We start from the raw sequence: 24,493 nt of genomic DNA on the forward strand, positions 1-24,493 counted from the left end.
CTGGTTCCAGTTACCCGATTTCCTGGACTATTTTTCTCAACTTTGCATGATGCAAATCCCTTACTCAAAACAGAAGAAGCTGCTGGTATACAGGGTTCTTCCCCTCCCTTTGACCAAAATAAGGGAAATCTAAAATTTACACAGAAAAGCGAAAAACTTCAGAAGCCTGCTGAAGAACCTAAAAAATTAAGAGAGGGTGGTTAATTTACTCCTTTCCTCCGACACTTAAAACATTTGACAGCAATTCTGTTAAAAAAAGATGAAGGTTTCACATTTGCTCGTATTTCAACACGTATGTCTTCTTTCCCATTTTAGGTTCTATTTCTGCAGGTCATTCCGCCTCAGACAGCCCTTCTGTCCACCCATGCAAATCTACCCGCAAAACAGCCTTTTAAGAAGCAACGTAAAACTAAAAGATAGCGCAGCTCTCCCCGTTCTTGGCAAGGCTCTTAGGAACGAAAGGAGGAAACGCAGAAGGGAAGGAAAAGCAGATGACAGAGGATGGAAAAAGGGTTGTTTTGTTTTGGCGTTTTAAAAAAAAACCAAAAAAAACACAAACACACTAAGCCTCTTCCTTAGGCACTCTTATCTCATTAGCATTTTCTGTCCTCTTTCTTCCCAAACTGTGATATTTAACGATTTCAGTACAAAAACAGTCCGAGGATGCTTCGTGTAAACTCAGCAATAATCAGCCCCACGGCCAATAAACTCTTCACCCTCATAGTTTATTTGCTGCTAAGCCTTGGCCTGCAGCCTTGGAATTTATTCTGCCTGCACTACAGCTATTTCCTTGTAAACAGGAAGCCCCCTCAAATTTGCATTACAGTAAACTCATTTACTTCATTTAGTGTCAGTCTTATCTCAGAAAGATAAAACGGTGCCGACAGGTGTACCAGGCTCCAGCACAGAGGCAAATCCTAACAGGGGGGCAAAACCTTTGTAATATTTCTGGAGGAGATAAGGTCAGCAGCGCAGGACGCTGTGGCAGGGCAGTGGTTGCCCGCCGGAGATAAAACTGACACCAAACGCATTCCTTCGAGCAGAGCGCTTGCAGCAAGGCAGAGACATTTATTTTCAAGCGTGGATGTGATATTCCAGTGACCTTCCTGCTATCCATCCCAGAGGAGGGCAGGGGCCGAACGCGACGGCTGCTGCTCACAGCCCGGCATCACAAAGCTGTGCTCACGCTCCTCTGAGGAGCTGCCCTCACACAGAGGCAGAAATCAAAAAATTATTTGGAAAAATTGTTTGATTTCAAACTCGTATAAGAGGGGACTTTGTGTGTTGCATTTTTTTTTACTGTTACTATATCAACCCGCATTTAACCAGCCAATTTATATAATTTTAAATGAATCACTTTGCCAGTGATACAGAATATTTAAGTATACCCAACACACCATGTCTGTTTTAAGGAGAGGGATCAAAAAAACCCAACCAGAAACCAGCATGAAGACATCTGACACCAGAATAACGGTCACAATTTCCTACTGTATGAGGAAATCCCTGGTTTCAGTTAGAAGCTGAGAAGTTCAGTCATTTCAAGCAATCTAGAGCCGTTTGTGGTCCCGGGCTTAGGTAAGTCTCTGTTCTCATTTATGTCCACGCTTCCCCTCATTCATCTGCTGAGCTGTCTTACATGTCCCCCGTCCCACAGCACCTTGGTGGCACTGACAGCTGCAAACCTCTCCCTTGCTTAAGGCTTCTCACCTTCTTCAGAGCACGACAGGCCACGGGGGGGGCTGGCTGGCAAACAATCTTTTTCCTTTAATATTTCATATAACGTACAAACAGGTTCTTCCACATGCAGCTCTAGGGGCGAGGCATTTCAGCCACATCACCCTTCACCTTGCCTCCTACTCTGCCAAACTTCCTCTTGCACACGCTGCCGTTTCCCACCCTGGGGAGCCGACCGCGGGTGAACCTCCTCCCCGAGTCCAGGGAAACGGCCAAACACCGACAAGACGCAAACCCTGGCGAAGGAGAGCAGGGCGCCGCAGGTTCTCCAGGCCTGCTGCCTGCCAGGAGCCTGGCACCCCGCTCTGCACGAGGGGATGCGGGTCCGGGCAGCAGCTTCCAGCCGCCCCGCCAGCGCGGAGGGTGCCGTTATTTCTGAGCGGCCCCACCGCTCACCTCCCCGAGGGGTCACGTCCTCCGCTGCACATCCCCACGGGCAGCAACAGCCTCATAACCAAAGCGCTGATAAACGTCAAGCTACCAGCGCTCCCAGCAAAGCATGCCGTGCCCCGGGGTGGCAGCCGAGGCTGAATTTTCTAGATATTACTCTTAAAAGCAGGTACACATCCCAGGAGAAAAACTGGCACCTTTGTCCAGCAAGCCACCCTCAACTAGACCTTAAACACAACTGCCAAACCTCCTTACCCAAGGAAGGGCCTTTGCGAGGGGGGATGAACGTGGGGGCTGGCACCCCCTGCCCCTCGCCCTCCCCTGCAGCCTCCCCGTGCTCCCCAGAATTCCAGCACAAAGGCAGCGAAACGAGGGAGCAAGTGAGAAGAGGGCTTGGGTGATCCCTCGCTCACGGCAGGCAGCCAGGCTAGGCCACCCGTAGGCTTGCAAACTGCCTACACGTTCTGCAGTAAATTTCGGTTTAGAGTCTTTTCTGTGGCAACATTTTGCTCGCTGGCTAAATCTCCGTTTCAAATATACATACAGAGAGCCGTGCAGGAGAGGGAGAGCTTACTTTTAATTTCAGCAATAAATAAAGCGATGCTCAGGTGATTTTATAACGCATGCCTAAGCGGGGACTGTCGTTCAGGAGAAAAAGCTGCTTTTCTTTTAGCACCAAACCCCAAGAAAACGACCTCAGCTATGCCGAGTCACCCGCTGGGACCCCTGGAAGCCCAGAGCGATGGAGCTCTGTCCCCCGAGCTGCCCGCGAAGGGAAAACCTCTCCCCCGAGCCTGTCCTCCCTCCCCGCATCTCCCTGCGCTGTCGTCGAACCCCATGGAGCATCACCAAGGGGGAAAAAAAAAAAAAAAAAAATAAAGCCAAAAACCCACCACAGCTCCGCAGAATAAACCAGCGAGAGCGGTTTTACCGTTTCATTCAGCTCGCGGCTTCGAGAATTTCTCACCCGCCGGACGGAGCATCAAGTTGAGGCTGGAATCAACACCCGACCCGCGGGGGTGGCTTTGCCCCCCGGGAGAAGCCGGTTCCTCCACACCTTAAACGCCCGCAGAAGTTGTTGCGAATAAACCCGGACAAACCGACACCCCCCCCCCCCCCCCCGCACCCACCGGAGGCCGCGGGGTGCCCGGGCACGGACCGTTATGTTGGGCACCGGGGAAAGGGGGGGGGGAGAGCGCACACACGGCCCCGGGGCTCCCGGGCCGCGGCGGGCCGGTACCTGGGCTCGGGCAGGGTGATCTTCTTGCTGGCCCTGGCCGCCGGGGTGCTCTTGCTCTTCTCCATCGCCATCAGGTAGCTGACATCGGCCAGCACCGCCTCCAGGTCCGCCATGTTCCCGCTCCCGCCGCCGGGCTGCAGATGGAGGCTCCGCCGGGGGCAGCCGCCCCCGAGGCGGGGGGTTGGCGGCGGGCGAGGCGAGGCGGGCGGCAGCTCCCCCTCCGCCGGTGCCGCCGAGCGCCTCCCGGGTGCGCTTGTGCGTGTGTGAGGACGGAGAGCGGGGCGGGAGGGGGGGGGGGGCAGCGGCCGCCTCCCCGCCCTCCGCGCCCGGGGCTCGCCGCCGGCCCTGCGCGCCCGCAGCCCGCGGCGGGAAACCCCCCCCCGCCGCCCCCGCCGGGCCGGGCCGGGCCGCGGCGCCCCGCGGGCCCCTCAGCGCTCGGCCGCCCCCGCCGGGCCCATGGCGGCGGCGGCGCAGCCCGGCGCGGCCCCCGCGGCTCGAAGCCCTACGCGGCCCCCGCGGCGCCGGGCGGGCAGGTCGCAGCGAGCCCGCGGGGCTGGGCGGCCATGGGCGGGCGGCGCGGCCGCGGGGAGCTGCCCGCCGGCGGCGTGAGGGGCTGCGGCGGCGGCGGCGCCTGCAAAAATCCGGACCTGGATTCGGCGGAGGCCGCCGGAGCGGGGAGGGAGGCGGGAGGGAGCCCGGCGGCGGCGGCCCTGAGGGGCTTCGCCGCCCCGCATCGCCCCCACCCTCCCCGGCGCAGGTGAGGGCGGGAGCCCGGTGCCCCCCGGGGAGGCGGCGAGCGGAGCCCCCGCCGCTGCGAGTTTATCACTCTGAGTGCGGCGAGCGGCCTCGTGGTTCGTTTCTCATCGCAGAGGGGGTTTGGGGGAGCCCGGAGGGCGTTTGGGGGCTGCGGGGGCTCCCCGGGGCCGCTGACAGTCGGGGGGGGCAAGAGCCGGAGCCGGCCTGGCCCAGCTGGGGAGCGCGGGGAGGGGGGGCCTGTGCCTGAGCCTCGGCGCCCACCGGCCGCGGATCTTGAAAATTAATTTCCTCACGGTTTACCGACACGTGATGTGCGTAAGAAAAACGGGGTGCGAACCCCCGGCACCCTGTTCACTGAAATTCTTTTGCTGACGAGATAACGGTGCGAACCAAGGCTGGGGGCTGGCGGCGGGTCCGGCTGGGCCCCTCGCAGAGCCCCGCGCTCGTACTCGGCGTTCAAAATGTTGTAGTAGCTCTGCTGCAGCCCAAGCAGATATGCAGATTTCAACTCCTTTCTTTTCTGAATTTCGTCAAATATGTCATAAATAATTGGCTCAATGAAAGGCTAAGTCAATGACAAGTCTGAAGTTTCAAACTCAGCTTGTTTTGAGCTCTCTTCAAGTGCCGCCACTCCTCCTTCCTACATCTTTATGAAAGTTAATGATCTGATTAAGGCTAGGTAGAGCACACAGCTGGGAGGATTTCACCATGCGGCTCATCGTGAACCGTCTGAGAACCTGCTTTCTGTTGAAAATGCTAATTTAAACCAACACTTTCCACTGGAACAGATCCCTTGGGGAAGGTTTCTCCTCCACCGGCGAAGTTCCCGATCGCCGCAGAGCAGAGCTGAGGCTTGGGGCGTTCCGGGAGGGAGGGAGCGGAGGAGGACCTGGAGCACGTCCCCCTCGGAAGCTCAGTGTCACGTTCCCCACCAGCCCTGCTTAAAGTTTTCACCGAGCCAGGCTACGACAAAAGGGGAATTTTTATTTTCATAAACCCGGCGAGCGCGGGGTCTGGCTCATGGGCCGTGACGTGGTTCCCGTGACCCCTCGGGCTCCATCCAGAGCCGGGGCTCCCGCTCCGAAGCTGATTTTGGTGCCGCTGCGGGGACTCGTCTCTGCGGGGTGGCGGTGGGAGAGATCATACCTGGGGGCGGTGATCTCGGAGGCTTTCCGTGGCGCCTCTCCCCCAGCTCGATCCGCCCGTTGCTCTCCGTGAAACCATCCAGCTGTGCGCCCTCATCAACGCTCGCAGAATTACTGACTAATTACTTGTAAATACCCAAGTATACATGATACCCTGTGCTGTAGTGCACTAATCTATCAGCTAAGGCAAAACCCGTGGTCAGCGCCTGTGGAGTCGTACGAGAGCTTTAAAATGTTTGAGTTTTGACGAAGAAGGCTGGCGTTGTCCACTGACGGGTCCAAAACTGTTTGGCTCCACCGTTAAAAGGAATATTCTAGTTTGTTTAACCAGGAGTAAACATTTGCCACCCTTACCACGTCCTTAGCCGGGTTACGTGAGCGCACACGGGCCCTTCCAAGGCGACGGCAAAGTTGCCGCTACCGCTCTGTCCTTCGCCGCTCGCCGATATTTCCACGGCGAGAACTGGTTTTCATTTCCCAAAACATCAAGAAGCAACGGCGCTGCGGGGAGGTTGGGAGACCTGATAGCGTTGCTAAACACCACCATCACGATGCAACCGCGCCGAGGGGAGGGGAAAGCAAACAGAAACTCATTACTGCCCGCCTAGCGCTGCCTCGCCGAAGAAGGCCTTTCTGTTTTCTGAAATATTTAAATGACTTTACAGCAATGATGATAGCAATAACAGCCATGAAAATACCACTTGAGATTCGTAATTCTCTCCTTTTTATTCCTGTGCCATATTTTGGCCGTTATTATCTGGATATTATTGTAACGTGCACTTCACATGCATTCTTAGTGACATTTTCTTGGAAGTCATGCTTGGTGATGGCTGATACCGAAACCCGATCAAGAAACTTGTTCCCTTCTTTCTGCTCTCGTTTCTATTGGTGCTAGCTGGCGCGGAGGCAGCGGCAGGAACCAAACCAGTGGTGAGTTATAAGAAAAGGGGTTCTCCAGCATTTATTTAAAAAGCCCAGCGCAGTCGCCCCCCCATCACTAGCGGGTGAGGCGGGCTCGCTCCTGGCTGGCAGCATTCAAACTTCCCTTCCTACGCCCCGTGGGAGCCGTGCTGCACCGGCGGGGGGGCAGGGGAGGGCTTTTGGTAATTGTGACCTCCAGCAGCCCGTCAAACTCACACATTTTGCAGTTTTGTATTCAGAGGGTTTGAAGATCACTTGGATGGGTGTTTTTTAATGACAAAGTAGAAGCGAGCGGAACAGGTAGCGTGCAAGCCTGAAGCTTTTCTTACCACTTTTTTGTATCCCGGGGTTAGTTTTTGGTGTATGGCACGTGGAGCTTGTTTTTTTGGTGTGTGGTGTTCCCGTGCACTGTGTGTTGGTTTCGGTGTTTGTGTGCGTTTGCAAACAGTGCTCTGTGCCTGTGGGAGTTTTCCCTGAGGTAAAGGGAACCCTGAATTAATCGATGCCAGGGTTAGCAGCGGTTGGAATATGATACACTCACACGCGCTCTCAATGCGTCTAAGTATCTCCTGACATTTCTGTGAATGCTGATTGATACTGTTCAATCAATTTAAGCGTGTCTCCAGGCCTGTCTGGGCTTGAGCGCAGGGTTTTGCGTGCATCCATGGCCGAGCCAAGAATCCCTGCCTCCTCTCTGGCGTTCCTGCCTTCCGAGGAGCGAGTTTCTCCTACCATCTGTATAAGATTTAAAAGTTTAATTTTGTACCGCTCTGCTTCACAGGATGACAGATGATATTACAGAGAGTCTAAAGTAGATTTATTAGCGCGCCCTATACTAACACCATCCCATCAAGATAATGGTGCAAAACAGCACGCCAGGACGGAGGCATATTCATCCTGCTGCCCTCGACCCTGTCACAACTCTGATAACAGATCTTTGCTGCTGTGCAGGGCTAACGCCAACAATACACCTCTGGAGGGGAATGTTCGCATAGAAGATTATTAAACGCTATTTTAAAAATATTTCTAATGCATTACCAGAAATGCAGATAGTTTGAGATTAAGAGCATTACGCAGTGTTTAGCCCTGTTCCCTCCCTGGGATGCTGGTGTCTGCAGAGAGAGCAAGCCAGCGGCCAGGAACCCGCTGCGCTCCTTGCTCCTCCTCAGCAGCACCGGTGGAGGATAACACGTTTATTGGGGATGGATCTCGCTGGGATCTGACTCTCCATGGCTTGTTTGTGTAATAGCCAAGCAGAGAGGTGGTGTTTTACTGCTTCCTCTACTTCTGGCAGTGTTATCTGGGGTGGGACCACGCACTTGGCTGAAAGGGAGAGGACAGAACCCCCTTCCCCACGCCACCTCCACCGAGCTCCTCTCACCAAAGGGTTTGAAATCAGCTTCCAACCGCAGGGTTACCTGGAGATAAAGCACAGGGGGTGCAGCTCCTGCTTAACGAGACTGTGTGAGGATTCGTTAGTAAGCAACGGTAAAGTGCCCAGAGGACAGTAAGAGATAGATAAATGCAAACTCTTCTTAGTAAAAATTAGGCAGCGTTAAGCCCTCCTCGGTCTGCTGTTCTCTCCCGATCGTGCCCTACAGCACGGACGAGAAGGTGCAGACTCACGTGGCTCAGAGGGACGTCGTTAGCCCGGTGACCCGAGGAAGCAGCCTCACATTATCCCTGTTGGTTCTCGGGTTTGCTGGGCTCCGGGGTGGCTTTGGCCCCGCAGCACGGAGCAGGGCAGGAGGCACATCCAGGCCGAGCACACAGGCATTCCTCTGCAGCATCCGCACCGAGACCCAAGTTGCGGCCCATCTCCTTAATGCTACACTAATAAGCAGTGAGAGGCAATATGGAAAACAAACAGAGTAATTAATGGCCATTGCTGCTGCTGCTTTTATTCACTGACTATTCCAGAAGGAGCAATTTTACAGAAAACAACCTCTGCCTTGGCAGTGCCGTTGCATTAGGCACCCTGGGTCTCAGGAGGGGAATCTGTGCTGCAGCTCTGGCCTCCTGGAGAAAGGCGATGGCTCCTCTGCCTCTCTACAAATTCATCCCGCTTTCTCCTGAAAACTCTTAGCAAAGGGACTTGCACCACCTCTGATCCGTAAAGCACTCAGCGTGGCTCAGCAGCAGCACATTCCCTTTTGCATCTAGCTGACATGATGATGAGGCTAAATTTTAATTAGGAAACAAACGGCAATTAAATCCTCAAAAATATTATTCACCATCAAACAGTTGTACTTGAATAGTCTGACTAGTAATAATAATGTCCTCTGGGGATAGAGATAAGAACAGAGTTGAAAGTCATGCAACGTATTAAATCTTGCATGAGAAAACACAGGCACAAGCGGTATGGGTCCTTCAGTTTGCAATTACATCACATCATTTCTCTCACCACTATAACAAAAATATCTTTCAGACATTTTCCTCTGCACATTTTCTTAAAATGACATGCCACACAGAAACGTCCTGCTGCTGTCCCCTTCCTCAGTCCGTGCCCTGCCAGGCTGCTGAGCCGAGGCCGCTGTTGTCTCCGTGGCTGCCCGAGAGCCGGGCAGATGTGCCCCAGGTGTGCTCAAGGAGGCCTCTGCGATTTTTTTAAACTTTCAAATGGTCCCACGGGGGCAATTTTGAAGCTTCTCATAGTCTGTCACAGGGCAGCAGGCCGAGGAGGCTGCGCTGGGGGCAGCAGGAAAGCTCATCCTCTCTGCCCGCTGCAGTGGCAACGCCTGGCTGGGCTCCTGGCCTGGCCTGGTCCTCCAGGAGGAAATATGTGTTCCTCTGAAATGGGCTGAAATGATTTTAGCTGTACTTTTTTATCAAAATAAATTGTGAAGAAATAATAAATCTAATTCAGATGATGGCAACATCAGAATGCATTCCTCTGGCCCCTTGCTAATTCGATTGCCAGCCACACAGGACATTCTCCAGTACAGATCATCTCATAAAAACTGGGGCCCAAATTCCGGGCAGATGTCGATTGATGTGGCTACACTGGCTTTGGTGGGCCAGTGCTGGTGGCACCCCAGGGATCTGGCCCTCACCCTCCTGCCGCTCCGCTTTAACCGTGCTGGCTCCCCGAAGGCGAGGAGCACCCTGGCCCAGGAGCTGATGGCTCGCGGTGGATTTACCGTGGGTCTGACCCCAGCGATCATGGCAGCCTCCAGCCTGGCTCTGGTGGGCTTGTAACAGCCCACGTGTGTCCAGCGAGCCGCGCAGGGACCTGGCCTGCCCCCGCTCCACCCCAGAGGGCTTTCAGGTCTTGCAAGTGGCTTCTGTGCAACACGACTGGAAATTCAAACACATGCTTGCCCAAATTATGAAGCGAGGCCGCAGGAAGAAAATCAAAATCTTCCAAAACTGTGGTGCCTGCCCCTGGTGCTGCCAGGCAGAGAGCACCCCCCCCCCCAGCACCCAGCACGGCACGTGTCCTGCTGGGCATCCGGGTGGGCCCTTACTCCAGGGCACGGCTGGACACCAGCGATAACCACTCCGAGTTGTCATTCTGCCCATTCAGTGGCGAATAAAAAGAAGCTAGAAAGGATCCTCTGCAAATTCCCTTTTTTCTCCCCAAAAGAACGGTCCGTGTACATCAGCACTAATTCTAGTAATCCTCTTCTGTAACAGGCTAACAGCTACTAATGTCATGTACTGCCTGGGCTGCAAAACAATATTCTATTCTACATCTGTCATAATCTGGCTTTTGAACTGGAACAGGACAACTCTACGAAACGCTACAGTTCAGAACCCGCTGGCGGGCGACCCACCACCACCCGGCGCTTTGTTCCTCGCCGTGCTTTGGGGGCACATTTGTGTTCTGCTCTCCCAGCCTGCACAGGCTCAGCTGGTCCCTCACCCGCCGGCGGGCTGACGCTTGGGCAACGTTGCTCTCTAAGAGCCGTTAATGGTCATTAATAGCAACAGTGAACATCGATTTTGTGCCTGAGTCCAAATGCCCCACTGCAGACGAGCTGCTGCACTGGCCGTTTATGTACCAGCACATATCACAAGCTGAGGAGCCTCATCGTGGACCTGGAGCCCTACAAATTTTTTAACATACTATGGATATCGGTCAGAGCTGTAGGGCAACTCAAAACCAAGAGGCATCCCAGCCAGTTCCTTCCTCTCCCCAGTCTCTCCCAGTTTAACGGAAGCCAGCTGATAACCCTGCCTGCTCTTCGCATGAGCTACCAGGAGCTGAAAGCCTCTGAGTGGCACCTTCCCTGTCGGTGTTGGCATTGCTGTCCAAAGGAAGAATTTTGCTTTGGGGGTTACTCACAGAAACGGTGTTTTCAGGTCTGCTCACGTGGACGAGCTTTCTCTTCCAGATTATTCTGCGTTGAGCCCTTCATCTGGACGTCTGGCTAACGGGGCAATCAGACCAAATCACCCAAACCTTACAGCCCGAGTGTTAACGCTCAAAACCTTGAACAATTAATTTCACAGATTTAATCTGCAGGTCCAAAGTCACGTACACGAGTGATTTCTTGGTTGAGGACAATAAAAATATTCCAGTCCCAGCACCAGCTAGTGGGCAACTCAGGGCCGGCGAGAGGTAAGAGACACGAGTTGAGTTTCCATCCATCTTTTTACTCTATGTGGTGATTTAAAAATGAACTTTATATAAAGCACAAATAAACAGTCATGTGCAGGAATTCCTGCATTATTAAGATATTTTGAAAAAATGGCTGAATACAAAGTCGAATTTAATCAATTTAAACTCACAAAGAGACTTTTTTTTCAAGAAGTGTCTCTCTCTCTTAACAAGTATACTGTTCCCTCCTCTGGAATGACTCTAGATTTTTAAGACAGTATCTACCATTTATTTCCCTTCACTTCCTTGCAGTGAAGGAATGTAAACAGACACACATGAAAACACTGAATATTGTGAAGAAAATACGGAGTTTTTAAAGACAAATTAATACATTAGTAGGTGCCCCTTCCCTGACACCGCAGGAGAGCACTGGGAAGGGTTTCGGAGGCTCGTGTGTGAATTGAGACAGCAGAGAGAGAAGCAGGGTTTGGTTCCCCACCCGCCTTGCTCGGCTCCTTCTCCCGCAGCTCCAGCCCGGCGCTGGGCGCAGTTTCCCACCGCTCGCACAGGTTTCCCCGTTGCTCAGCAATCAAACAGCCCTTCCCCTGCCCTGCAAACCACGGGCACCAGCTCCACCAAGGCAGAGAAAAGCTGAAACAGCAGGCACACCACACGTGCTGCGGATCCCTCCTGGGTTGGGGTATTTTTTTGTGAATAAATTCAATGTGTTTTGGTTTTGTCCTCCAGCTGAAGGGGGAAAACCCAGCCTAAGGGATGGGAGAGCCGGCTCTCCGTCATCTCCAAAGACACAGGGCGCTCTGCTTTCCCCGGGAGGCGATGCTGGGGGTGCAGCAGGTTGGCATGAACCCATCATGGGGAGGGTGTGCTACAGTCGGGGCCGAGGACCCAAGGGGTTCCCCGGGACTGAAATCGCAGCAGTCCCTGTGCTGGATTCCCCACAGCAGCAGATTCCCCACACTTTGCTCATATTGAGAGCTAGAGTCTGAGTGGCTTCTCAGCAAAGGGTTCAAACCCAAGCCTCGTGGGCTGAGCCAAATCAGTTACTGGGAAGAATGGTTACTAAAGACTATTTATTTATTTACCTAGAACTGAGCTGTGAACAGAGAGTTAACAGGGACATTGGTGTGCTGAAAGGTGCCCTCACCTGGGCCACTCACAGAGGTCAAATGTAAAAATGGTCTTAGCACCTGAACGACCACAGAAATGGCAAAAAAATAAAGCTTTTCCTAGAAACCACGAGTGCCAGCCAACCTCTTCCTCCCAGCTGTGACACACACCCACCGCTGTGCAAAGCCACCGGTCCCCGGGCTGTGTTTTTGCCGTCCCTACAGCCCCGTGCTCCTGCTGGAGCTGGCTCTGACCCCTTTGCAGTACGCACGGGGCTGTTACTAAAACCAAGCGTGGTGATGCACCGGCTTTCTTCCCCACCACGCACACACCTGAAAAAAAGCAGCATGTCTCTGACCTGGACAGCACGAGCTTAAAAAGTTCAGGAGCAGCATCCCTGGTGCAGAGCCGGGGCTGCGGAGCCGACGTCACCGCGCTGAAACCAGCCCAAGGAGGGTAAAGCACAGGAACGGTGCCGGCGGGACACAAACACCCACCGACACTGCTGCAGGGGGAGGCCAGAGCCGGGGATCCGGGCTAAAACCCAGTCCTGATTCTGCTCCTTCAGCAGCATCACCTGGTGCCACTTGCACCCACATGGAGTTCCTCTGCGAGCGGGGGCTGCCCCACACCAATTGTCACAGGGCAGGAGGGGACCGAGGAGAAGTTCGAGCCGGTTTTACCCCTAAATCTCCACCCTTGATTCTCCTTACAGCTCGATCGCAATGTGGCCGCAGCAGCTGGCTCAGACCTTGGTGCCCAGGCTCGTCACAGCCCTGCCGGGGGGGCTGGAGGGGCCTGACGAGAGCCAGGAGAGGTGGCAGTGACCCTCACAGACCCCCCTCCCAGAGGACCTGCCCCGCGTCCCTCTGCCCAGCTCACAACTGACCCGTCTTCAAGAACTCCCTGATTTAAAAACAACAGTCTTGTTGTTACAGTTTAAAGCAAATAAACCCGATAAGGACTGTAACAGCAAATGTCTTAAAACCCCAGAAAGCATCCTCCTTCAGCACTACACGGGAGAGCTAATATCAGCTGGCATGAAAGAAGCTTTTTCCCTGTACAGACTGATTAGACAAACAGATGTCAAGAGGGAACCGTTCAGCATTCACTGTTCCACAGTCTGGCTTGAATGTAACTTGATAAAGGGGGGAAAAAAAAAAAATAATAAATTGACTGATTTAGCTATAAATTTTTGAGGGATGGAAGGAGGAAAACCGACAACTGTGCAGATATTCTGTCACAACATCTTGTGGAAGGTAAATCATGCAGCGCTGGAAATAAAAGCCCTCATCTCCAGGGTGGTTTCGCTGCCCGGGGCAGGAGCGTATCAGGAGGACACAAGTGGCTCTGGCAGGCGTTGGGGGGGCACAGGGCTCACCCAGGCAGCAGCACCCCAGGGTGCAGTGGGAGCAGGGTGGCGGCCGGAGGGTGGGGGGCTCCAGCACCGCTTCGCTGTGACCCCCCTGCGTGCCAGCGAGGTGCCTGCGCCCGGCCAGGCAGGGCAGCCTGCTGGGAAACGCTCACAACACGCTCCTTGGAAACAATTCTAGTTATGTGGGAAACGCTTTCTAGTTATTTCTCTTCCCTGGCTTCTCGTACTCAGAGTCTATCTGCGCACAAATTGTCGTTTGCTGCCCTGGCTGATCATTCACCCAAATCCAATATTACACGTCTGGTCTCCGGGCTGGCCCCGGGTGCCTGATGCCACCGACAGCAGTGACGGCTCCAAGGGGCACGGCGGTGGAGGCCCAAGTCGCTGGTGGAAGCCCCCCCGGCTGAGCCGCCGGCGCGTCCGCAGTGCTGGATGAGCTGCTGGGCCGCTGGCGTCTTGCTGGAGGCAGGAGCCCCCCGGGCAGCGGGGAGGGATGCCGAATGCCTGCAGCACCGGCCATCACCCCCCAAATTCAGGAGGCATGAAAGGAGGCTCAGCTCCATCGGCTGCGGAGGGAGGAAGCAAGACACGGGCCCAGCGGGGCTGCGTCAGCCTCCTGCTCCTCACCGCCCCTGTCCCAGCCCTCCTTTGCCCCCTACCTGGGCGTTGTGTCTAAAACCTACACGGGAAAATCCCCCCTCCGAGGCTGCTCGGGAAGCCAGTGGGGAAACCACGCCATTCTGCCTGAGCCAGCCATTACTCTGTTAATTTTTCTGCTCGGCTGCATCACTCTCTATTTCTGTGAGAGAAAACAACTCTCCCTGCAAACCAGAACCAACCTGGTGCTCTCCGTGTTCCGTGAGAGCGCGGCGGTGCCGTGGGCTGCTCCTCCACCTCGGCCACCCGGCTCCAGGGCACCCCGGGTGCTGCGGATCCAGCCCTCAGCAGGCAAACCCCGACAGAAAGAGGGGGTGAAGTGGCAGGAATGCACTGCCAGCTTGGGAACAAAACGGCATGGAGTTTATTTGCACTTCCATCACATCAAAGGGGCCCTTGTTTGAATTTTTCTCCCTTTAGCCTGAAGGAGAAGAAGGGGAAAGATTGGTTCCTATTAATAGCCTCGCATCCCACAAGATCCAAGCCTTGCAAGAAGCCATGAAAGACTGCAGCATCTGATTCTCTGAATAAATGAGGTAATTTTGGAAGAAGTGTGTGCTCAGCAGCCTTAATTACTGCCTCTCCGGCTTGGTAGGAGATGACAGTAATAACTTACTTGGGTGCCGGTAGTGCCCAGGTCCCAGAGGAGCTGCACAGCGCCGCTGCGCCTGGAGAGCCACCAGCACGGGCAAGCGTGCTGCCTTCCCCCCGAACTGCCTGATTTTGCAGTAAACATCCCCAGGACTGGCACGGAGCGAGGGGAAGGAGCACCCCGGCGAGCTGATGGGCTGGCAAAGGAGGAGCACAGCTCCATGCAGGGATGTCGAGGGATTGGTGCTGGTGGCAGGGGAAGGGGATGCTCGGGAAATCATCCGTACTGGGGACAAGGATGCTCTGGAAATCATCTGCACCAGGGACGGAGCCGGCAGGGAGCAAGAGCTCCAGTCCTGCAGCCCTGGGGGTGGATGGGGCAAAGGCACCGGGGACATCCCTGCTGTGAGGAAGGGCCTGGGGCTGCGGGCAGGCCGGCCCTCTCGAGGACTTCTGCTGCCCATCTGCAGGCTCCTGACATGCTCCCGTAAGAGGATTTTCCTCTCCTTGGCTGTAGGATGGTGTGAAGGGGCTGTGGGCAAAGCTCAGGGTGCACCGTCCACCTTGGATTAACAGGAAAGTGAGGAGGGACCTGCCCCTGCTCCGCAGAATTGTGTCAGCTCACCCTGAAGCAGATTTTCAGGCTCTAGGTGCCAGGTTTAACCCAGACACCGAAGGGATGCGAGGCAGCGGGTGCCTCGGGCCCTTGTAAAGCAAACCAGTAAATTATCTTCATTTCACAGCTGAGAAAACACAGTTCCAGTGGGGCTGCCCTGCCCAGGGGCCCACAGGAACCGGCAGCAGGACTGTCCGTGGTTATGGGATGCATCAGCCAGGCAGGTACCTGCAGCATCCCCAAGAAGAGAAAAGGGACAACTCCCCGAGAGATTTACACGTCAAAGAAACACCCTGAATAAACTGCCAGTGACCTCAAAAGCATCTTTCTGCTGAAATGCGTTCCCATGGATTTAGCATCTTTAGCTCAGCTTGACCCCTGGCACTGAGGAAAGCACCGCTCAGACAGGGCGATTTAGTTGTGCTCTGAGAGAAGCAGTCGGCACCACGCGCTGCGCCACGAGCAACCCGAACGGGCTGGGGAAAAGACACTTGTTTCAATTAAACACTAAAAGCAGCGAGCGCCTTTCTGCTTGGGTAGGGCCAGAGAAGGACTAAACGCCTTGAAACCACACAGAGGAAAATGCAAACTATTAATTGCTGCTGTTGTGTAGGCGCAGGCGTCGCAAACTCAGCAAATAAACATCTTTCGTGGGGCTTTTGCTGTGCGGGAGCGGCAGCGCAGCCGCGGTACGGAGCGCTTAAACCCAGCACCGACACCCCGTTCTGCTCACCTTTCCCCTGCAACCAGGCCGTGAATAACAGAATCGGGGCTGATTCAGGTACCAAAGCGGCGTTACCGTGGCGAGGGAAAGGCAGCGTGTGGCCCTGCTGCGGTCCCCGTGCCGCCACCCTCGCAGCGGGGGGAGTCACGGTCCTTCGGGTACCCATCAGTGTCGGGAGGGACTTCAACAGTTAAAGCATCCTGCTCCCCCAGTCAGCACGGCCTCCTCCTTGGAGCTCCTCTCGCAGATAATGGACTTCGCCTTCTGACTTAATCTTCTGTAAATCTCTCTTCCTTAATTGCTTATCATCCGGAAACCTCAGAGCGAGCCAGGACAGACGGTCCCTGCCATGTGATACAGCCCTCCTCTCCCTCCCTGCTGCCAGCGTGCACCCAGAGCACCAAGAGCATCCAGAGCACCCAACACAGACAGAGCACCAGCACAAGCACCCAGAGCATCCAGCACACAGAGAACCCAGAACACCCCGCATGAGCACCCGCCGTGCACCCAGAACACCCAGCGCGCCCCTGCACCAGCTCTCCTCCACGCGTGGCCCATCACAGCCAAAATCCGCAGCAGCACAAGCAGCCCCGTCAGAGCAGGGGCCGCTTTTCAACCTGCTTCCCCCAAAAGTGCTCTTTTCTGAGCAAAACGCCAGGTGGGTTTTACAGCTGCGCTGCCTGCAACCGACGCTGCTGCGTTTGCCACCAGCCGCTGCAACGGGAACTGAAATCCCAGCTCTGCTGCTCAGTCCCAGACGAAAGGGCCCTGTTCCCCCCCCCCGGGCCCCAGCATCTTCCCACCCGTGGAGGAGCGGAGGGAGCCGTCGGGAAGGCAGCTCGGCTGGTCCAAGTCCGAAGCCAGCGCGCCCCAAACCGCCCCTCGTGGCACAAGGGCGGCCTGGGGTCTAACTCGGGGCACAAGCCTGAATCAAGAACTTGATGTTAATGGGAGCTGATGTGTCTTTCAATTAAAAAATGCCTCTTACGGCAGCTGTGAGCAGCATTTTGTTCTCCTGGCTGTCGAAGGAGCAATCCCGTCCTGCGGAGGGAAGACGTCACGCCACGGGAAGGTTGCTAAGCGAGCGGTTCCCTCCTCATGATGCACGACTTCATTACTCGGCTCCCTAAATGGATGTTACATATAAATGACATTTGCCTTAGAGCAGATGAGCCTCCCAAAATAGTGTGCGCGTTTCTGGGTTATTTGTATGGTTTTCTGAAGAATGTCCCTATTGTCTGCCGGGCTCGCGGTGCCTGATGGCTGGAATCGCGGCGCGACGCTGCGCAAACCCCTTCCGAGGTGGCCGGGCTGCGGCGCGGGGAGCCCCGAGCGGGCTGAGCCGCGCCGGGGGATCCCCGTGGGCAGGATGGAGCAGGTGGGCCAACCGCTGCGGCGGGGCGCGTGCGGTACAGAGCCAGTTTCCCCCTTGCTCTGATCACCCTCCTCAACCTGCCTTGAATTTTTTCTCTCCTAATGCTTCGTGCAGTGTTTTTCTACAGGTCAAATGTTACGAGCAGAGGACAAAGCCTGAGGGGAAGAGCCTCTCGCCGCTGCCGGGCTCCAGCCTCTTGCAGCGGGCACGGCTCAACCCCAGGGACCAAATTCTGCTCCGGCCGCCCCTTCTGAGCCCACCAGCGGGAGCAGAGGCCGCACAGAGGTGGCAGAGGGGGACAACCACCGTTTCATGCCCCCAGGCACCCGGGTCACACCAGTTCTTGGGGGCTGCCTCGCACCACGCAGCCACGGCCACGCAGGCAGCGCCCGAGGACCGGGAGGGACCAGCTGCTCACGTGGTCATTTCATCTAAAATTGCTTAAACCCAGCTCGGCACAGGCTGTCTTTTTAGATTAACTGAACCGCACAGAGAAAAGGTATGGCACCAGCCCCGGCATGTTACGTAAGATACAAATTAAGAAATAATGATACTGAAAAAAAAAGGTTATGTCCATCCTGAAGAGAGAAATTTGTTTTTCATTTTTTTCCCTGATTTCCTAAGAACATCCACAGCAGCTGATCTTTGCAGCACTAACATAATCCGGTGATATATTTTAATCCCATTATGTTGCCATGTGCTTGCTCGTAGTCTGCCTGGACTATGAGGAACAGATGTTTCCTAATTGGCACTTCTGCTGCCCAGGAGTTCGCATCACTGAAAATAGTTTCTTTGCCTTTCGTGTTGACATTGAAAGCGAGACCCCGCTGCTGGCTTTTACAGCCTCAAATTATATCATGGCGTTGGCGGCTCGTATCCCAGTTACCCACCTCGAGCTGCTATTTTCTGCCCAAAGGCGGCACGGCCGATACAGGTCGGAGGCCTGGCTGCCTCAGCTGGGTCACGCTGCGTTCGCTGGCCATCGCCGGGGTTTAACTGTCAGCTGCGGCGGGACGAGGAGGCAATCGGGGCTGCCCTGGCCGCTCGCCCAGAGGGAAAGACAACATTTTCTTTTTTCAGATGTGTTTTGGTAAAGCCACTCGACGCAAAACCCCGTCCCAGCGCAGAGCACAGCACGGGGCGGCTGGCGGGGCCGGGGGCTGAGCCGAGCGCAGGAGGCTCCTCACCCCCGACTGCAGCTGACTCGTTATTTCCCGGCACATACCTTTGGCTTTTCGTGTTATTAAAGCGTTTTGGTTTTGTCCCGAGTGTTTCATAATCAAGCATCAGGAGAAAACACACTGAGCGACTGACTGCAGTGCGTGGGGCAGGAGCAGCGTCGCCGAGTCCTGACGGCTGCTGTAATCCCCTGGTGCATTTTAATCCCATTATGTCGCCATGTGGCTGTTTCCAGTTCTGGCCTTTGAAGAAGTGATGTTTCTTAATTAGCATTTCAGCTGGACAGGAGTTTTTCTTGCTGATAGAAGACTAGGAAGCTGTAACGCTGCTGCCCTTCCTTTTTCTCCTTCTTCACACTGATGTTAGGAACAAAATCAAGCAGGAGGAAAGCAAACGGGAGCCTGACATTGTGGACAAGAGCATCCATCAGCCCCGGTCAGCTGGTCCCGGCGCAGCGCGGGGCCTGGGGCACCTCGGGCCGATGGAGCCGCCTCTGTCTCGCCGGTTGCTGGACGTTGAGGTTCCCTCTGCCCGTCCATAGCGGGATCTCCTCCGCTGGCCACACGCTGTAAGAGGGAGAAGCCAGACTCCGAGCTGGCACCAGCCCAGCGGTGCTAACGGGTCCTGAGCCAGCGGCCAGCGCCCATCAGTCCCGGCTGATTTCCTTTCCGCTTCTAATCCTGTGCCCTGGCTGCGGCGTTCGGAGCCTGAAATGGAAAAATGACTTGACCCACCCCACACCCCCTCCACACACAAGTATCAAAACCTCGTCTCCACAGAGGTGACGTTACGAAGCCAGGCCAGGACGTCCTGCTCGCCCCGCAGCACGGTGCCAGCACACAGCACTCCCCTCCCTCACATCAGCTGTTTTTTCTCCCCAGGTGTTTTCTCTAGTCAGAAGAGAGGGAAAAACAAAGGGGCAGCACCTCTGGGAGCTCAGCACCCGGCCCCGCTGCTCCCCCTCGCCCTGGGGACAGCAGGAACCCGGCGTCGCTCGCCAAAGCAGCGAGAGGCTCTTCTCTCCACTGGGGAAATAACGCCAAGTTATTCCACTCTCGTCCCAGCTTTTACATTAATCAGAGTTGAGATTACTTTCCCGCTCCACATGCCAAAACTGAGCACTGATAAATCACAAATCTGCCCTGAAAACCCACAAGACTTTAATAATACAGGCTGGGTTCCTGCTTATTTTTCCTTCCTTTCTTAAGCCTTTAGTATTTGTGGCTAGGGTCTGCGCGCGTATGCACAAATTTAAGGCTAGAGGCTCAATTTAATTTAAAGGAAAATAAAAAAAAAAATCGAAGCCAAGAATCTCATGTAATCATGTGGTTCCAGAAGCTGGAGGATTAAACACAAGACTAACAATAATTTTCAAAAGACAAAAAAAATCTATGAAACCCGCAGTAAACCCCTAAGAGCTGGCAGGGCACATCCAATACCCGAAGTATCTGGCTGCAGCTAAAACTCCCCCCACTATAGCTAAGAACAAACATTTCTTACTTTTCAAGACTGTTGGTTTTTAGCCAAGGATTTCCCTGACCTTGGTGTGTCTCCCAGGGCCTCGGCACCCTGCGCACAAAGCGGGATTCGCCCCGCTGCCACGATGGGAAGGGAAAGCCGGCGTGAACTTTTCATCTCTTTTCATCGCATCTGAAATTCAACAAGGCCGAGGGCAAGGTCCTGCTCACGGGTCAGGGCGATCCCCAGCCCAAACCCAGGCTGGGCGAGGAGGGGCTGGAGAGCAGCCCCCAGGAGAAGGACTTGGGGGTCCTGGGGGTGGAAAACTGCCGGTGAGGCAGCACCGTGCGCTGGCAGCCCAGAAAGGGCCCGTGTGCTGGGCTGCACCCAGAGCAGGGTGGGCACAGGGCGAGGGGGGGATTCTCCCCTCTGCTCCGCTCTGGGAGACCCCCCTGCAGGGCTGGGTCCAGCTCTGGGGCACCAACAGCAGAAGGACACGGACCTGCTGGAGCGGGGCCAGAGGAGGCCACGGAGATGCTGGGGGGGCTGGAGCCCCCCTGTGAGGACAGGCTGGGAGAGTTGGGGGGTTCAGCTGGAGGAGAGAAGGCTCCGGGGAGACCTTAGAGCGGCCCCCCAGGGCTGAAAGGGGCTGCGGGAAAGGGGGGGGGGGACTCATCATCAGGGGGAGGGATAGGATGAGGGGTAACAGGCTTAAACTGACAGAGGGAGATTTAGATGAGATCTGAGGCAGAAATTCTCCCCTGTGAGGGGGGTGAGGCCCTGGCACAGGCTGCCCAGAGAAGCTGTGGCTGCCCCCTCCCTGGCAGGGCTCAAGGCCAGGTTGGACGGGGCTGTGGGCAACCTGGGCTGGTGGAAGGTGGCCCTGCCCGGGTCCCTCCCAGCCCAAACCAGTCTGGGATTTGCTTCCTCCCCACCAGCCAGCCCATCCCTCGTTGAACACGGTCCCCCAAGAAGGCACATTCCGAGGACAGACAATGGCCGACGCTCAAGCTGAAAAACAAAATAGGAAGGAAAAGGCACCTTAATCTCCGACGTGATTTAGCCAGAGTCTTGCGTTATTTTTAGTCCGGCATGAATTACTCCATGGTAAATCACTGCTGCGTGTTCCCTGGCAGGCAGCACCCCTCCCTGCCTCCAGCCCCCCAGCACCTGGGGGGTGGGGGGGGGATAATTTTCTTTATTTATTTATTAATTAATTATCCTCCACCCCCTGCAGAGGGTCTCAAGGGATCCCCCACACCTGCAGCTCCTGCAAGCACTAAACCACCACAGGTGTGGAAGGGCCACCCAAGGGGGCTGAAACCCAGCGTGGCTGGTGCCAGTGGGGGTTTGAGCAACCCCCCACCCCTCCCCGCTAGTATTTTCGGGGTAAAAAAGAAATAGTTTGCCAGTCTGGAGAACAGCTTTAGCTCTCCCGTCTATTGGCATGACAGCAAAACCACCCACCCGCCGGCAGAGCCGTGGGACCGCTGAAATATCACCAGTCACCGCCGCTGAGTGCGCCTGCTGTTCCCCCTCCCAGCCCCCCGGCAGCGAGACCGGGGGGGCAGCGGCGGGGGAGAGGGTCCAAGAGACAAGATTGGGGCGATCGGGGCCACTGAGCCGCTGCGGCGAGTGGCCGTGCTGGGGGGGGGCCGGGCGGCAGGATAGCGCTGTGCCAGATGGCACCTCCGCAGCTCGCGTGGGACGGAGGCGATCTTGTGCTTTTGAATAAATTTTTTTTCAAAATTAAAAAAAAAAAGAAAAAAAAAAAATTCCCAGCACATTTCTCTCCCAGCCAGCGACGGCGTCTGCTGAGCCGTGCCAAGGAGCCTTTGGGGTGACCACGTCTCCCGCAGCGCTCGGTGCGGTGGGGACGTTTCCGATGGTGGCGAATCCCCCCGAAGCCGAGAGGATTTCTGCGCAGATGAGTTGCTTTCACCATCAAATCCACCCCTCGCCCCTCGGCTCGGCTTCAGCGTGGAGGGCCGGTCGGTGGCACTGGCTGTCTGCCTGCGGAGCGGAACAGCCCCCCCAGGCTCAGATTTCTCTTCCCCCTCCCAGTCCTCCCGCTTCTGAGGTTAATCCAGAGGGAAAGGGAGAGGGGAGCTGGAAAGGGGAAGCATCCCGGGGGTGCTCTGTCCTCTGCCCCCCATCCCACCAGCCCCGTGGGTGGGGGCCACGGCCAGGGACTGGCACAGTGGGTGCAGCGGGGGCTCATGCTGTCACCCCCCAGGCCCTGCCGGGCGAGCTGGGTGCCAGCCAGAGCCCCACCACGTCCCCCTCACGTTCCGTCATCCGACAGCTCCCGCCTCGGCCTTTGGCGCCGAGTGGCACAAGACCAGAGCCTCGGCTCTGCCCTGGTGACACCGGGTGACACCGTGCCGTGGGTCTCCGCTTGGCCTCCCCGGACCAGACCCGCCTCGTCGCTTCTCTCAGCCGAGAGCGTGTCCTGGGAGCTCTGCCCGCCCTGCCTGCGCTGCTGGGCAGACGGTGTCACATTTGTCAGCTGTATCTGCTTAAGGACGCAGCCAGCCGGGGAAGCGGCTCCCTCCGGAACCCTCCGGGCCGGGAGCAGCAGCGATGCCGGGAGCCAGGCCGGGGACGGCCGCCGTTCCCCTGGCGTGGCCCTGCTCAGGCCTGGGGGCAGCGGGGGACGCGGTGCTCTGTCCCAGCCCCATCCAGCCCGGCCCAGGACGGCTGCGAGCGGTGACACCCGGCAGCACCGTTTGCAGGAGGGGATGTGACTTCCTCCGGCAAGGGCAGGATTTGGGGCTGGGGTTACGGGTGAGCGACCGCGGGTCAGGCCGGGAGCAGCTGCCACGTAACGCGAGTCCTTGCTCGGTTGGAAAACACATTTTTCTCCTGCGTGAGCCCCTGCAGAAACCGCCCGCGCCGGCACACGCTGCCGTCGCCCTGCGGCACCCGCCCCGGCAAAGCGCCCGCCTGGGGACCAGCCTTATGCCGCAGCCACTTCGTTTCTGCCAGTCTCTGTATTAGGCCCCTAAAACTTGGGGCCAGCAACCAGGAGTGTTATTTTGGGGGGGCGATGCCACCGGGCAGGACTCCGGGGAGGTCAGGGCATCACTGGGTCCGCTCACCACAGGCACCTGGGGCAGCGAGGTGGCTTCTGATGGCCCAGGGAGCAGCCTGGGGTCAGTGAAGAACCCACCTCGGCAGAGCTAAAGCTGCGTCGGGGTGTCCTGAGGGTGCCCACGTGGGCACACCCGATGAGGAGATTCCCCCGACGAGTCCCAGACGAGCTGCCTCTGGGCTCATTCACATTTTCCTCTTCTACTTTTGGTGCTTTCCCCCTCAGGACCCCCCCGGAGCTCAGAGCCGGGCCCAAGGCTCCTGCCCCGCTCCCCAGCTGTGGGTCTCCGCTTTCCGCCCCGTTGCTGATTTTAACAGTTTGCACCCACAGAAGACGCCGTTTCCCACCGAGGAGCCGCAGCCGAACACCCAGAAGAGGCAGAGCTCGCCCGGCAGCGGCACAGCGGGGCGTGTGTCACTACTTCCATTAAAACCCCATTTTTCACGAGAAATTTTCAGTTCTGGGATCAGGACTGAATTTTTCCCGTTGAGGGAAACGCAGATTTTTTCGCAGGGAAGCGGCTCGGCCGAGGCGACGCGGCAGCGCGCTGCCAAAGCACGACTCACCGAGGAGCTGACATTTCACAGCAACATTTGGCAAATGATTAATTCAGATTATCGCCCCGTGGAGCTGGGCCTTGCCAAACCGGTGATTTATGCCAGGCTCAGTCATCCTGCGCCCAGTGGAAAAGGCTCTGAAACACGGAGGATCCAGGGGGCAAAACCCCGTCCGCCGGGGCGGTGGCGCGTGGGAGCTGATGGAGGAGGGGGCCGTGCACCCCCACCCCCCTGCCATCCCCGTTTTTGCTCGTGTTCACACCAAAACGCTGCAGCTGAGCCAGCACGGGGGTGCTTGGGGTGTCCTATCAGATGCTCATCACTGGAGGTGGGGAGCAGCCCCCCCGGACCCACGCAGCCCCCCTGGGTCCCTGCAGCCCCCCCCAGACCCCTGCAGCCCCCCCACACACCCACAAAGCTGCGGCGGGGACCGGGCTGGCGGCGCTGAGCCCCGGGCCAAGGCGCTCCACAGCTTCCTTTGCTTGATTCATGTTGCAAATAATTAACGCATTCTTTAGCATTATTAATGCTAAATTAAAGCATTATTGCTAATTAAAGCTTACAATCCCTAATAAAGCAATTATCTGGCTTGGAAGTGTCCTGACCAAGAGGACAACCCCCCCCCCAGCCGTCATTGCAGCCCCCATGGCCCCACGGTGCTTCGGGGACCCCGGTGCCGGCGGGACGCGGAGGAGCCGCTGGCCCTTGGCCGTGCACCCCGGGACAGGGCTGAGCCCCGCAGCCGCCGCGGGGGGGCCAGACCCCCGGGGGTGCTGGCTGAGGAGGTGGGGAGCAGCTCCCGACCCTCCCGCAGGGTTGATGAACGCGGCGAGGGCAGGGGCGGGGGGCGCGCTGAGAGCATTGGGGGTGCGGCGATGGGCCCCCCTCCCCGCCCAGGAGCACGGGGTCGGGGGGGGGGTCCCTCTGAGCGCGCGTGTGTGTCCCCCCAAAAAGGAATGAAGGGGCCAGAGCCAGGACTTTGAAACTCCAAGCTTTATTCAGTTGCTTCG

The 24,493-nt window shown here is 56.5% G+C and overlaps 1 protein-coding gene across 2 annotated transcripts in view; it reads right to left on the bottom strand.

Annotated features, from left to right (window-relative positions):
- GRK3 (G protein-coupled receptor kinase 3) overlaps positions 1 to 3,718 on the bottom strand; it is a 73,050-nt gene extending 69,332 nt beyond the window's left edge. For both annotated transcript variants that reach the window (XM_074921530.1, XM_074921529.1), the window contains exon 1: positions 3,365 to 3,718. In XM_074921530.1, the coding sequence (XP_074777631.1) occupies positions 3,365 to 3,477 (113 nt within the window). In that variant the 5' untranslated portion in view covers positions 3,478 to 3,718. The remainder of the gene's footprint in view (positions 1 to 3,364) is intronic.
- Between the last annotated feature and the right edge of the window lie 20,775 nt (positions 3,719 to 24,493).

Source organism: Athene noctua, chromosome 17 (assembly GCF_965140245.1).
Source record: "Athene noctua chromosome 17, bAthNoc1.hap1.1, whole genome shotgun sequence".
In the NCBI taxonomy this organism is placed as follows: Eukaryota; Metazoa; Chordata; class Aves; order Strigiformes; family Strigidae; genus Athene; species Athene noctua.